The sequence below is a fragment of the Myotis davidii genome, unplaced genomic scaffold, assembly GCF_000327345.1.
Source record: "Myotis davidii unplaced genomic scaffold, ASM32734v1 scaffold44, whole genome shotgun sequence".
In the NCBI taxonomy this organism is placed as follows: domain Eukaryota; kingdom Metazoa; phylum Chordata; class Mammalia; order Chiroptera; family Vespertilionidae; genus Myotis; species Myotis davidii.
Window position 1 is genome coordinate 4,454,180 of NW_006299705.1, and position 15,873 is coordinate 4,470,052.

Below are 15,873 nucleotides of genomic sequence, written 5' to 3' on the forward strand. Positions count from 1 at the left end.
CTGATCATGAGTTTGGTTGACACTTCTATATATAGAGAAAGGGCGAACAGCAATATTAAAATATTTCTTCTAATTACTTTCCTTTCAATGTGCAAAAATAAATGCACCGGGCCACTAGTACTTGAATAAGATACTTATGTAATATCAGCAATATTGCTTTCTTTCTATATAATTAAAATGCTTGGTACTCCAAATATGAATATAGTATTCTATGAACAAAGTTTTCCTATATTTAGTAAACACAAAAGTTCATATTTTTCTTAAATCCAATCATTTTATGAAGTTTGGTAAAAAGTGTATCAGATTAATTTATAGGGAGTGGGAAGGGAGTGGAAATTACTTAATTAGACTATGGCTTTCAAGGTAAGACTAAATTCACAAATAAGGGAAATTAGGCTTCTATGCTCAAAGGGCAAATTACCTTGGCACAGCTACCAACTCAATATTCATGGCATTTTAAACAATAAAAATATTTTAATTTTTGTTATAATCTTTTGTGACTATGAGAATCATATCATTCTAAGCAAAAGAAACAATAGGGAACCCTAGCTGTTTTGGCTCAGTGGATAGGGCGTCGGCCTGAGGACTGAAGGGTCCTAGATTCGATTCCGGTCAAGGGCATATGCCTGGGTTGCAGGCTCAATCCCCAGTGGGGGTCGTGCAGGAGGCAGCCAATCAATGATTCTCTCTCATCATGGATGTTTCCCGCTCTCTATCCCTCTCCCTTCCCCGCTCTCTAATACCAATAAAAACATTCGTATTTTTAAAGTCAGCAAACAAAGCCTCCCCTCTGTGTGCACGTCCACAGCAGTGCTATCCCAACAGCCCAAGGGTAGAGACTGCCCACCGTCCACCAGCGGGCGATGGATTCACAAACCTGGTCCATCGCACATGGAACATGAGCCCGCCAGGAAAAGGAGTGCAACTCGGACCCGTGCGGCGCACTGTATTATGTGTATGAAATATATTGATGCGACTTAAGAGAGATGTGAGGTAGAGTGAGAAGCAAGCTTTCTGCATTGTTACAACTGCATTTGCTCTTTTTATATTTGTGTCTTTTATAGTATAACTAGAGGCCTGGTGCATGAATTTGTGCACAGGTGGGGTCCCTCAACCTGGCCGGCAATCAGGGCCAATGTGGGGAGGGATGGCTGGCCTGGGGAAGGGGCTGCAGGAGGTTGGCCAGTCGGCCAGGCGGAGGGACCATGGGAAATTGGCTGTGGGAGCACACTGGCCACCAGGGGGCATCTCCTACATTGAGCGTCTGCCCCCTGGTGGTCAGTGTGCATCATAGCAACCATTCGACCGGTTGTTTGGTCATTTGATCACTTAGGCTTTTATATATATAGATTTTAAGCCAATACGTCCAGAGACCCATAGATTGAAACTATTTTCTGCATGGCATCAATGGATAGTAACAGTTTTCTTCAACCAGATTACAGCAGTTTAATTATTCTCTATAAATAAGTTATAGATTATTTAAGTTACCAATTATTAATTCACAGAATGTAATCAGCAAATTAAAGAAAAATAATTTTGTTGCTGTTGAACTGGGCAGGTGATATTAACACAAGAAAATAGGTTATTTAAGTACTGTCCCTGTAAGAAGAGCACATGAAAATGGACTAAGCCAGCCAACCAACCAACCAATCAGCCAAAATAAAGATACTGCTGAGACCAAATTAAATTGCATAACATTGTGATCAATTTCTGAGAAAATAAATTTATTTATTTATGTTTGTTTATTCATTTATGGAATGGGGCAGCAAGGAGATGTGGGTGGAAGTGAGGAAAGGATAAAAGGATGGCTTTACTTGCATGTACCCAATAATAAAAAAGGATGGAACCATAAAAACAATAAGCAGGCATAATATGAAATTAGGAAAGAGAGTAAGTATACCTATGGAAAGAATCACAACAAAGAATATTCTTTTTGTATTCTAGCATCGACCAAAAATTGCACAAAGAACCCAATCTTTTTGAAGAGTACTTTAGAGTATGTAGATTTGAGTGAAAATCAGCAAACTTAATTGCAAGGAGGAATAGACATGCAATTAGTTTTAATAACTTCTACATTTTTAAAAATCATCTCTAAACAGAGTTAATTTGTCACAACATGAAAATGATGGCGCTCTAAGTACTAAATATAGTACAGATTTGCAAACAAGCTCAAGCCTCCTCTCTTCATGTTACAAAACACTAAAATGCACTTCAGAGCATGAATAAAGGACTGACAGATTTAGGTTAGAATCTCAATTCCATCACTCCCTAGCTATGTGAACTTGGGCAATTTATTTAGGCTCTGTGAACCTGTTTCCTCATCTGCAAAATGGGTACAACAACAACCAACACTTATAATCATTATGAGGTTTAAACAAGATAATGTTTGCAAACATTATCAAAGTACACTGCCAGGGTTTGCAAAATGGAGCCATTATCAGTTGTTATTGCTTCTGGCCATGCTCCAAAGCCAGAGTAAGGAACTGAAGAGTTAAATGTATTTCTCAAAAGGATCAAATTACATGGCTATGCACATTATAGAAATTCTGTTTAAAGTAATATTTTCTTCCACTGTATATAAGTTAATAGGCAAGAAGGTTGACTGACTTTCTCACAAGAATTAGTTTTAAAGAACTCTGGTTATTTGAATCCTTGCTCAATGTAACGCTTCTACCAAAAAAGCATCTAGAATGAAATACCTAATTGTTCATTTTTATTAATTCTACTTTAAAAAGTATGATATATATTTCACATAATCAAGTCTCTAAAGACAATCAATAGACCCTCTATTTTTCTTTTTTTATATAAGAGATAGTATTTAAAAATAAAATTATTTTACTTTAGTAGCCAGCATTTTTTTAAAGATCTAGGAAAAGATGATTTATCTAGATGTTGGTTTTTAATGTGAAGGCAACATATTACTCATTTTAATTGTGACCTTGTCTAAGGACATTTTTGGTACACAATGCTCCCTATTTATGTCTAGGCTTCACTTAAAACAGGTTCATCAGAAAATCCAGAACGCTTTGTATGGTTTCTTTGGAATAGAACAGCAAAAATTATTGAGAAAAACATTGACAGGAAGCTTACAAATCTCTAAACAAAGTAGAAAAAGCTCAAGCCAATGAAACCAAATACCTTAGAAATTGAATCTACACAGCTACAAATGCAATACCACGAATGTGGGTAGCACTGATGCAGAGAATTCAATTCTCTATTTCCTTGAAGAAAAGGAATAGTACATGTACAATAATGTAGGAACACTACAATTTTTAGTTCCCATAACAGTGAGATATACCTAACACATTTCACTTAGAAATACCAAAACAATTTTCAATTTTCAACACCCCCGCCCCCCAAAAAAAGCTTTTATTTGAAACAATCATTATTCTAGAATATCCTACTGCTTGACAACATTAATTTCAGAAAGGTCAACTTACCAACTCTATTACTTCTACATTTCGAACTGATGGGTCAGGTGCCACCTCTGGCCAATTAGATAATTCCATGTACCCAGTAGCTTTAGTGTTGAGAATATGAGATAAAGTTCCAAGCTGGAAATGATCCCTATCTATTAAAATAGAGGAAAATATAAAATAAACAATATGAGCTGTATATAACATAGAACAGTCCTAATCAGAGCTCAAGATAATTGGCATATTACCTCAAATGTCAAGGAATAAATATAAACTAGGAAGCTCTTCATAGGTCAAAAAACTGATTTCAGTCCATAGATTACAATAATCTTCCCCATAATGGTCAATAAAAAAGCTAATCAGTCAGTGTGTTTGGAGGTGTTGCTCTGAAATGTAGCTTCTCTAAAAATTACTTTACTGTGAATATTAAGAATGACAGCACAGTTAAACAATCCATATACATGTCTTGGCACAAACACATTCAGAATTTTAATAGTTTTTCTATGAAACTGAACTGATTATCACTTTATAAAAATTAAATAAGGAAAAATATAAAAACCAAGGTATAAAATCATCTGATTCCAACTGTAATGGCTACTTGTGAAACTGTTCAATTATTCCTTTTAAAAAAGGTGGGAAAAATAAGTCAACTTCCATCTTTAAAAAACGTTTAAATATTAAAAAGTTTTTATGAAATAACTGTTCCTAGAAAAGTTTGTTAGCATACATAGAATATTTAATTAATAACAACTCAGTATTAAGATGAATTATATTCCTTATTAAATAAAGGTATCTATTTAAAATAAAAGTTGATGTCTATAAGAACAACACAGCTTTTATATATTGTTCTTTATGATTAATAAAAAAAATAAAATCAGAAGATTGAAATTATTTAGGTAAATAAGGTCCATAAAAATATAAATTTTAACTAATATAAAGCTTGCTCTAGAGGACAGATGAATGAATAGAAAGCACACTGTTTTTATATATTTATATATGCTAGTCATTTATATTTCCTAAGAGATAAATTTAAGCACATTATAAATGGAATTTATTGTCTATTTTTCAGATAACATATTGTGCACTTATATTCTAATAATAATAATAATAATAATAATACCTTTAAAAAGAGACTCAAGCAGTGGTGCAGGTTTTTGTGCTAGGAATATTTTTTTGGCATATTTACTTAAAGCTCCACTCTTCTCATTCGGAACAATAAGCTGCCTAATAAATCTTGTACGGTCTCTGATGTCGTAGTTTTGATCATACTTGCCGAGATTTAATATGTACTGGGTAAGCAATTTTGTCTGTTGGAAAAAAACCCACAACAGAACAAGATGAGAATACAGTTATTTATGATTATTGATAACTCTGGATAAACATATTTAAAGAGGTAATAAAAATGAATGGTTATGTCAAACAAATGTTGTTCCATAGGGAATATGCATTTCTAACGCTGCAAATGGAATTGTGAAGCCAAAGCACATGTCCTCTTCAGAACTGGGGAGGTGAATGCTGAGTACTGAGAAGCAGCCATGTGCTAGATTATTAAACTGCTGAAGTGGAAAGAAAGGCATCATTAAAAAAATAATCATATATGGCAAACCCGCTGAAGGGTCTACGTGAGAATAATGAATGTGGAAATACAACTAAAAACATGGCACTCAAAACTTAATCGGAAAAATATGCAGGACATCAAAACATCAGAGAGTATTAGGGGGTTGGCAAACTGCTTCTCCTGAGGTGTGTTTTATGAAGAGATACTGTCTCTGGCATAAGCAGTGTCTGCACTCTGACTGCACTCAGTTACTTTACCCTGAATTATGACCCATTAAAGCAGACACATGAATCACTGAACTGGATTACTGCAAATTATTTGCAGTGCATTTAGCTGTTACTTTTTCATAAAAGCAAGCTGCTGATGCCCTCTAAAAACTAGGATAAAAGACTCCTTCCATTTTTTCTCTCATGCTGCTTATAGCCGCTAGTAATATTGGTCATTTATTTATTTATGTAAGGGAACAACTTATTATAGTAGCTTTTACATTGCAATAAGATTTCCTAAGTCAATTTTTTAAAGTACTTACATTAACATAGAGATTTTAATATTAAACCAAAATTGAAATACTAACAAAATAGCTTTGTATTTAAACTCATTATTTTGTTGAAAAAAACATAGTTTTAATTTAGGTTACACACATACAATTCCAGCTATAAATTAAATATAGAAAATTTACTTACATAGAAATTACATAGAAAAAATAAACACCTATATTTAAATATTTTACAGATATTAGAAACATAAAATAATAAAATCAATCATGTCAGGCAAAGACAATTCTAGAACAGTAAATCCAAGTATAGGAATGGTGTGGCAAACTCATTTATAATAATGGGTGGGGACACCTGATTTGGATAGAAAGCAACCTTCTTTCAGTAACAACGTATTTAAAAAGCATTAACCTAGTTTAATAAAGTAGAACTGTAAAAAAAAAATACAAGAGAAAATGTTGATAGAGCTATTCTAAATTTGGTTATCAACAATTGCTACTTACTAATTACTAGATCATATTGATTCAACTTCAGATGAGAATAATTCTATGATTCATTTTTTAAAATTAGCAAAATATTCACCAAATGAGAAATACAGTGCAAAAGAAAGTATAATATACTAGACAGTATAATTGACTTGCTGAGACAACTGGGGAAAACTAACCATCAGCTTCCTCAAATACAGAGTAAGAATTTAGGCTTATTCTAAAGTCACTTGAGTGCTGAGATTTAGAATGTGCAACCTAAATAAATGAGAGAAAGAAAATAAGTCTGTTCACTGCAATGATATATATTTATATATTGGCTAATAGAGTGATACATTTTGCTTATATTTCTGATCCCTGAAATTAATTTTTAAGAAATGAAACTATTTCAATATGTTATCTGACAATTATTGAGTTATATCGCGAATTTTAAGTAATTAAAATTATGTAATTTTAAAAAATATGTATTTGTTGATTGTAAAATTTGTTTTACTATGTTGGTGGGCTTGTAAAACAGTTTCATTAAAATGTATTTTCAAATATAAAATTCTTTCTATAAGATAAAAACATCCATTTATAATGACGCATTGAAAACAAGCAGAATAATTACCCACTGTACAATCATTTACTTTAATCACTTTCTTAGCTGTATCTGCCTCTAATACTAAGTTATTGGTATTTCTATGAAGAATGTGTTTTTGTAAGGTCTTATTATTTTGAAATTTTTTTAAATAAAAATAAGGTTACCTACAATCTTCAAAACTGAATTTTATGATCAATAAATGTGACACTGTTGACATTTTGAAGTTACTCTTCTCTATAAACCATAATATTTTTATTGGAGAAAACACCCTTTTTATTGTATTAAATAGCCTGATAAGTGCAGAGAAATTCTGTTGAATGAAGGATATTATATTAAAATGTGTAAATATTTCAAACCCAGATATTTAGCTTTTCCCCCTCCAGTCAATAAGCCTTTTCTTTATAAGACAAAAAAATCACCAAATTTAGATACTACAAAATCAACTGCCTTCTAAATGTCATTTCACTTTAATACAAAATATAAATTTATCTAATTAAAAACAGAAGCTCCATCAAAAATCTTCATAATCGTTGAGATATTGTAAATGACAGAACTTCTAAAATAAATCTAGAACTCTTAGGACTTAATTTTTCAGTTCCTCCCTTGTTTTTATAGAGATAAATTTCAATGTCTTCTTGTTTGCAAGATTTGTTTCCAAGAATTGCTATTTGCTAAAATTTGCAAAAGCACTGTATTTGGTGAATTCAGAATCATTCCAAATGATTCTGAATAAAAATCTAACCAATATAAGTATAAGTTTCTTTACTCCCTTCCACTCTAGCCCCCCAACAAAAGCCAATATAAGACTAGGTCAATTTACAAAGCAGTTTTTCACAAAATCACATTTTTAAAATGCCACTGGTATCATGCAGCAAAGAGAGTTGCATATCAGAGTGTGTGTTGTCATCTGAAATATGTTCAACATTATACAACAACCTGATGCACAAAATTCGTGGCCCCAACTGCCTCGTGACCCTGGCTGCTTTGTGGACCCTCGCGGCCCCACCCACTGGTTGTTCCAGAAGGTCATTCCGCCATCAGGTCTAACTAGCATATTAGCTCTTTATTATATAGTATCAGCTTCATTATAATAACTCTATAGTTCAGTGAAACTATACATATCAAATACAAACAAATTTGACCATTAGTTTTATTTCAATTGGCAGAACAAGCAGATTTTGTTTGCATGCACCACAACCAATTCCTCAAATATCTCTGCTCTAGTTTTCATGACAATATCCTTTTGGCAAAAAGTAATTTTACTTTCCATGTTGGGCTTTTAAATTTATAGAAACATTTACAGCATTTCTGACAGAATAAACATCCAAAAGCTTTACTATGATTCCTTTTATTGTACTGGCAGAACAAATTTATAAAAGCTTTGAGTAAAAAAAGTAGAACTATTATTGGAATTAATTGATTTTCTATTTTAAAAGCAGCATTGTTTAGGGTCCTATTTCTGCTAATGGAACAAAAACTTAACAGTTATTGCTTCATTTTTCATATGTGCAAAAGAAAACTTGAAATAAAAATTGAACAAAATTAATTTTTAAAAAGTTACTTGATCTAAATGAGATCATGTTTCATAAAGACATATGTAAACATCTTTTGCACCTAAATATATTTGTCATTTTGAGACACAATCTTTTTCAAATAACTCCTAACTTTTCAAATAGATGCTGATACTTTTTTAGCAGATTTGTCATGTCTTTTGATTAGTGTGTCGTCAGCGATATCACTATAATTATCATGGCAGATGGTAAATGTTAATAAACATTTTGAGCATGTTAAATATTGATAAATTCAGTACTTCATTCTTCAACACATATACATTAATTTTTAAAAATTCATTGTTGCTGGGTTTATAACAACAACAACAAAACTGCCAAAATATAAACTAAATAGGTTTTAGATTTATGCTACACAACAAATGACAAAACTACTATAGCAAGAGGGCTCTGTCCACTCTCTTTAATGATCTATAGCAGGACTATTCTGTCACTCTCCTGTACATATTCCACCAAACCCAACCTCTAACTTCCCGTGTTTTTCTCTGATTCCATCAGCTGATGCTGGGAATTGCATGCTTCACACAGGCCATGGCAGAACTTGCTAGTATATCAAGTTGCCTGCAGGTGAGCACACTTACACACTTATCTCACCAGCACTAGAAAAGCAAAGGACTTAGCTTTTCCTCCCTGCCTTGTCAGGGCACACTTCATTTTATTAGCACACATTCTGCATGCTGCTCTATAAGGGAGAAGTTAGTTACGGTGTTTCTCAAAAAGGTTGAAAAAAGAAAGATGAAGTCTTTCCAATGTAGATTTTACATATAACATGAAATCTCTTCACTAAACTTGTATCTTATATGCTACTAGATTAAAAAAAACCATGGTAGACAATATAAGTACAATGTGGAAGTCTACAACTTACTGTCTTTTTAATACACACACACACGCGCGCGCGCGCGGCGAAGCCTATTGCACGAAGATTCGCGCAATAGGCCTTCTTTCCCCTGGCTGAAGGCACCGGTTTTCCTGCAGCACCCGGGACCCAGGCCTTTGGTCCGGCCACAGCAGAGAAGGAAAGCCTCTTCAGTCTTCAGTCTTCACTCTGGCCGGAGCCTTCAGCCTTCGCTCTGTGCCTGCATATGCAAATTAACTGCCATCTTCGTTGGGTTTATTTGCATGGTCTCTGATTGGCTGGTGGGAGTAGCGAGTGACACCAATTTGCATGTTTCTCTTTTATTAGTGTAGATTATTTATTCACTCTCACACACACACACAACACACACACACACACACACACACACACACATTTCAGAGAGGAAGGGAAATTCTCAGAGACAGAGAGATGGAAACATCAATGATGAGAGAGAATCATTGATCAGCTGCCTCATGCACAACCCCCACCGGGGACCTAGCCCAAAACCCAGGCACATGCCCTGACCTCCGGGTTCAAAAGTTAATGTTCAACCACTGTCCCACACTGGCGAGGCTAACTTAGATAACTTCAGAGTAGCCAAACCAGACATAAAGTCATTATAATCATAATATTCTAGGTATTATACTAACTTTCCCAATATTGTATGATTTTAGTGAACACGAGTATAAGGCTAAAACAATGTTTTTACATTATACTAGTAGTCCATTGCGCGATATCGCGTACAATAGGCCACCTGCTGCTTCTGTGGGAGCTGGCAGGAACCACAGTGCGCTGTGGGAGCCATGCTGCTTCCACGGGAGCCGGGAGGGAGCCATGCCACTTCCGCACGAGGTGGGAGGGAGCCACGCTGCTTCCACCAGAGGTGGGCCCGCCGTGTCCTCTCCGGGCCTATGCTCAGCTGCAGAGGCTGCGGGCCAGCCCCCCGTCCCTGTCCATGTCCACTCCGGCTCCAGGGGGCCAGCCCAAGTCGGGGCACGGCAGCTTGCCAGCCCTGTCTCTGTCTCCGTCTCCGCTCCAGGCCTCACCTGTGCACACAACCTCCTCCTGTCTGGTTGTGACCCGTTATGGTGTCCTGGTCTAATTTGCATATTTCCTCTTTTTATATATCTATAGATTAGTATTTACTTACCAATATATAAGAAACTCAACAGTATACATAGATTTTCTTTCTTTTATTGTTTTTGAAAAGTAACTCAGTGCACAAAGAAATCTATATGACATATGGAAATTATTAACTGATTCATTTCAAAGATTGACTTAAATGCAAAGATAAAATCTAAATCATGGAAATATACTCAGAATATCTGTAATTATTTGGTCATAAATCTTGTACAATCAGCAAAAGCAACAATAACAAAAATCATATCACAAGTGGAGATAAATTTGAGGAGTCAACCTGAAAATTCTGAATGGCCAACATCAGGTTACTAGAGAGTGAGTATGGGTAGGCAGAGAAGGCAGAAAGAGAGGGAGACGATTGAGAGACACCACAGCAAATACAAAAGAGAGAAAGATGAACACTGATGGAGAGGCAGGAGAGAATGACAGACACAGACATGCAAGAGGCAATCTATTGAAGTGTTTCACATTGATATTTCTTTCTGTCTTTCCCTGTCTCTTCAACTCTCTCTAAAAATCAATGGAAAAAATATCCTCTGGTGAAGATTAAAAAAATAATATTAATTAATTAACTAATTAATTAATTAAAATATTTACTGGTTTCCCCTGTACCTGTAGGACAAGGTCCACAGTATTTGCCACTCCAAGTCCTGGCCTGGCCTAGCTCTCCAGACCACCTTAAATATGCTGAAAGCACCAAGCTGTTTCATGACTGACCCGCTGCTCTCCTCTTTCCTTCTTCTGTACAGGAAACCACTCCTTAGAAATCCATAGTCTTATCCTTTATGAAACTTCTCTGACCTCTCTCCTCCTACTGCAGGCTTTCAATAACTTTCTCCTCTGCAGTTCCACTTTATCTCAGTACTTCTATTATAGCACTTACCAAATACTATTTCATTTTTTTATGTTTTTCTCCCCTACTAGACTAGAATATCATCTCTTTGCACAACTACCATCTATTGAAGAACCTTAAAGAAACAGGCACCTATTAATTATTAGATAGACTAATGTATGAAAAGACTTTAGCTGCTTCATCAGAGTAAAGAAGAAAGTAGGTAGAAGTAAGGATTAGCTTCTTACCTGTTTGGAGTTGGTTAAATACAATTTTGCTCCCAAATTTAAAATCTGCAGTTTTACAAGATCATCTTCATTTGTGAAGCTTTTAGCCATCTTCCTTAAAACATCAGGGGCAATTATAGGAACTCGCTCACAGTTTTCTCCAATTAGCCAAAGAATACTTGCTCTAGCCACAGGGACCTAATGTTAGAAGCAGACAATATGGTTACAAATAAGATAACAATGCTCTCCTTAATATTAACATAGAAAAGTCTTTAAATATTACCAAGGTGTTACATCTATCAATTCATTTAATGTATATCCAGGAAGTGCTCTTATATTTATGGATTTTCTTTAGTTATCAAAAAATAAACACACAGAAAATCACAAAACTGATTTCGGGATAATGTTTTAGAAAAGATTCATAGAGGAAAAATCATTGGTCTACAATCTTGATTCTAACAGAGATCTGCAAATTCTTGGGCTGAATCTGGCTGGCCATGCCCATTTGTTTATGTATTATTATTGCTGATTTATTCAACAAAGTCCATAAGAATAGCAGTTTTCAGAAAAAGTTTGCGGACCTCTGCTCTAGGGCACTGATTTACAAACCTTGATGCCCACAAAAATCATCTAGGGTTCCTACTAAAACTGCAGGGCTCTGGTATTGCTCCAACATAGTTCTGTGGTGGGGCCCAGGAATTCACATTTTTATGAAGCATCACGGATGATTCCTAAGACAGGTGGTCTGTCTGCAAACCATGTTTTGAGAGTCACGGATAATATAGAAAAAAGAGTAGATCCACTACAGGATTGATTCCAACTGTTATGTCCTCTATCTATAGCACTGGGAATATATAACACTCATAAGATCATTAAGATTTGGCTTACAAAATCATTAATCCTGGTCTATTATTTGGTCACCAACAAAATAAATAGAGATAACATAAATTTGTCCAATAATGCATTTTGGCATTAAATATTTTTAATGAAATTTTTAAAAATAATGTACATAATTTGTTTCTTAAAAATTACTGCTTTGTTACAAATTGGAAACCTTCCATCAACACCATTAAGACCATCATTTCAGAGTATGTACATTAGTTTTATTTCTATCTGTTTACTTGCATTATCCCCTATTCCAAAAGGAATTTGAACAGGTATGTAAATTAGTTTCTGTGAACATGTTCACCTAGTATGGAAAATTTGCTTTTTATAAGAAATGAAAAAGCCAATAACTATCATTAAGAGATAGCATCACAATAATAGATAACATTCTTTTTAAGAAGTCCTTTTCCAATTCCTCAAATAAAGCCCTACTATTTTCATTACAGTTTCACAACTGCACATATAACTGTTAAGGAAGAAAGTGAGAATAAGGACTTTGCCCAGCTAAAATTTTATCACAATATCCACCATCTCAAATTATTTCAAAACACCCATTTTAGGAAATAACATAAAATTATTAAATAGCCCTAAGTTGGTCTTTCACCAGAATGAGAATGAGGTAATCAAAAAGGCTTTAAAATAAAAATATGTATTTTCAAATAGTATAACAGCATCATCTTAAAATTAATATTAGAATAAGTTTAGTAAGCAAAAAATTAGCATACTTATGCAATTAAGTTTAAGTATTAAGTATAAGTAATAAGTGCAATATTAAATGCCATTGTAAATCCATTTATGCAGTATGATAAAACTGATGTCCTTACTGTGCGTATACTAATTTCTAGAAAGAAAGGGATTATTTCTCCTGTTCCAAAGGTTACACGGCATTACAACCTTGCTCCCAATCTATTACTTTAAATTGGGCTACAGAATAATATAATTGAGTGGTACATTAAACTTTCTGGTATGAAGCCATTCAGGTTGCCTGCCATAGTGAAAAGTACCTCTAAATAAGAATATATGGGCAACTTCAGATTTCAGTTATGCTAGGTTTGTTTTTCTTAAATATTTTATTACATACTGCTAGTGTAAAAGAATTTTATGACATATAACAATCTATTACCCCACTTTAAGATATTTTCTTCTGGTAACACACTTATAATTCTTTTCTGCAATTAAAAAGGCAGTCCCAAAAAGTTTTAAGAAATTGTTTCTATTCCTATTCATTAATAAACTAAGATTATTATTGTTATTTTAAATCCTCACCTGAGGATGTGTTTTTATTGATTTTTTTGAGAGAGAAAGGAAAAGAGAGCAAGAGAGGGAAACACTGACATGAGAGAAAAACATCTATCGGTTGCCTTCCATATGTGCCACAACTAGAGATTGAACCTGCAACCGTGGTTTGACCAGGAATCAAACCCGCAGCTTTTTGTTGTACAGGATGATGCTCCAAACAACTGAGCCACCAGCCAGTGCATCTATTCCTATTCATTAATATGCTAAGATTAAAATAACAATATGTGCAGGAGGCAGGTGATTGACTTCTCTCTCTCATCAATGTCTCTCTCTACCTCTCCCTTCCTCGCTAAAATCAATAAAAAGATATTTTTAAAAATAACAAAAAACCCTTATAATACATACATTTAAAACACAACTTGTTGAAAACATTAAAAATCAATAAATGCTCATGCTCACAATGAAAATCTGAAGGTAGTGGTTGTGGTTTGGGGGAGGGTGGGTGCAGAATAATATTCAGAGGTAATAAAACTAAGTAAACACTTTGATAACTTAGAAAACTTCTCCATGATAAGAAATATCAATATCAATATCAATATGCAAAACTTTCAGTGATGGCATTTTGTTAAAAAGCTTAGAAAATTGGCAAGCCCAATGTTTCTGTGCATGTGGAAGGAATCAGAATCCTAAGATTTTCAGATTTCAGCCCTCTCTCTCCCAATTAAGTATAGTAATCTCACTTGTATACCACTGACACTGATACTATGACTCCATGGCCACTATATTCAAAGATGTGAAGCAAGTGACAAAAGAGCAAGTAAGAAAATTAACCACTTTTTGTTCGCCGTGATCTTTTCAACTACAGAATATATAGAAACACTGAATTAAAACCAAACTAATAGCACACATGTATGAGATGATATAATACTTTCATTAGGAACCTCTACTTTTCAATATTTTCAAGGACAAACCAGATTGTAAATGACTTTGCCTGATTCTTTATTCTAAATGCCTGGAGCATGTGGTTAAGTGCACTTTTTAAACCTTCAACCAGAAGGCAGTTTCCACTGCCATTTTAACCCATTAACTTGGCTGGAAAGCAAATAATGATTCCTAGCTCACCACAGCAGTTAAGAAAGACGTTTAGAAAGATTTTACAGATCACTCTGTAACCAGTTCAATTTAAAAGCTATTGTGTTTCCACACCAGCCCACTGCACAGTGCAACAGTTTAAAATAAATCCTGCAAAAACATCAATTTTATTTATTTAAATTTATCTAAGGCCAAAAATCAGTAGATATCTAAATAAACTGCATACAAACAGCAAATCAGATCCAAAATTCTATATCTGGACTCAGTATGTATTAAAATTTAAGTCTAAATTAAGCTGGGGTTAACTTGCAAAATGGCAGGAATTCAGGGAGGCACCTTGACAAGAAGTACAGAAAGTACAAAAAACGTCTTTCAACTGTTCTTTTATGACATGAAACCCTTGTCTGTCCCATTAAACATCATGTGAAGTCCTGTTAGAACAATCCTCTGGTAGTATGCATTTTATTCTGGAAGAACTTTGCTCCCAAAGCAGTATTTACTACAAGTGAAAGATACTCCAAAAGATAAAATATTCACAGTAAGAACACATAAGCTGACTACACTATCAACATACATCTATTCAGTTAAAATAAAATTTAAAAGTAGGATTAATTTAAATTTTAGTGTTTACATTTTCAGCTATGTTACTTACTAGATAACAAATGGAATGAAGTTTTGAATACAGTAAAATCTATGTTCCCTTAAAAAAAAAATTACACAGCTAATATCTATTGACCTCTTACCATGTACCTGGCACTGTTTTTACGTGCTTCACCCGTTTTTCTCTATCAGTTATTACAAAAACCCTAGGAAGTAAGCTCTACCATTATCCCTACTTGATATATGAGGAAACTGGGCACAAGGGGGTTAAGAACTTGCCCAACATCTCATAGCTTGTGAGTGATAGAACTCAGACTGAAATTCCAAGCCTGAATCCAGAGTTCACCAAAGTAACTGGGCAGACAAAAAAGAGTGTGCTACACAGGAAAAATACGAGCCAGCAAGGCAAGACGGTTCCTGCTCCCAGACTAATTGTGTATATTACTAGAGGCCTGGTGCACAAAATTCGGGCATGGGTGGGGTCCCCTCAGCCCAGCCTGCACCCTCTCCAATCCTGAGGATCGGGCTTAAACTGGCAGTCAGGCATCCCTCTCATAATCCGACAAAAAAGAGTGTGCTACACAGGAAAAATACGAGCCAGCAAGGCAAGACGGTTCCTGCTCCCAGACTAATTGTGTATATTACTAGAGGCCTGGTGCACAAAATTCGGGCATGGGTGGGGTCCCCTCAGCCCAGCCTGCACCCTCTCCAATCCTGAGGATCGGGCTTAAACTGGCAGTCAGGCATCCCTCTCATAATCCGGGGGCTACTAGCCTGGTCACCCCCAACTGCCCACTCCTGCTGGCCTGGTTGTCCCCAACTGCCCCTCTTGCTGGCCTAGTTGCTCCTCACTGCCACTCTCTGTCGACCTGTTCACCCCTCACTCCCCCCCCCCCCC

General features: G+C 35.1%; 1 protein-coding gene across 1 annotated transcript in view; it reads right to left on the reverse strand.

Annotated features, from left to right (window-relative positions):
- Nucleotides 1-15,873, reverse strand: part of AP3B1 (adaptor related protein complex 3 beta 1 subunit) — a 191,594-nt gene that overhangs the window by 93,841 nt on the left and 81,880 nt on the right. The window contains exons 15-17 of the mRNA XM_015571572.1: nucleotides 11,181-11,357; nucleotides 4,537-4,723; nucleotides 3,441-3,571 (exon numbers count right to left, since the gene is read on the reverse strand). Of these exons, the coding sequence (XP_015427058.1) occupies nucleotides 3,441-3,571; nucleotides 4,537-4,723; nucleotides 11,181-11,357 (495 nt within the window). The remainder of the gene's footprint in view (nucleotides 1-3,440; nucleotides 3,572-4,536; nucleotides 4,724-11,180; nucleotides 11,358-15,873) is intronic.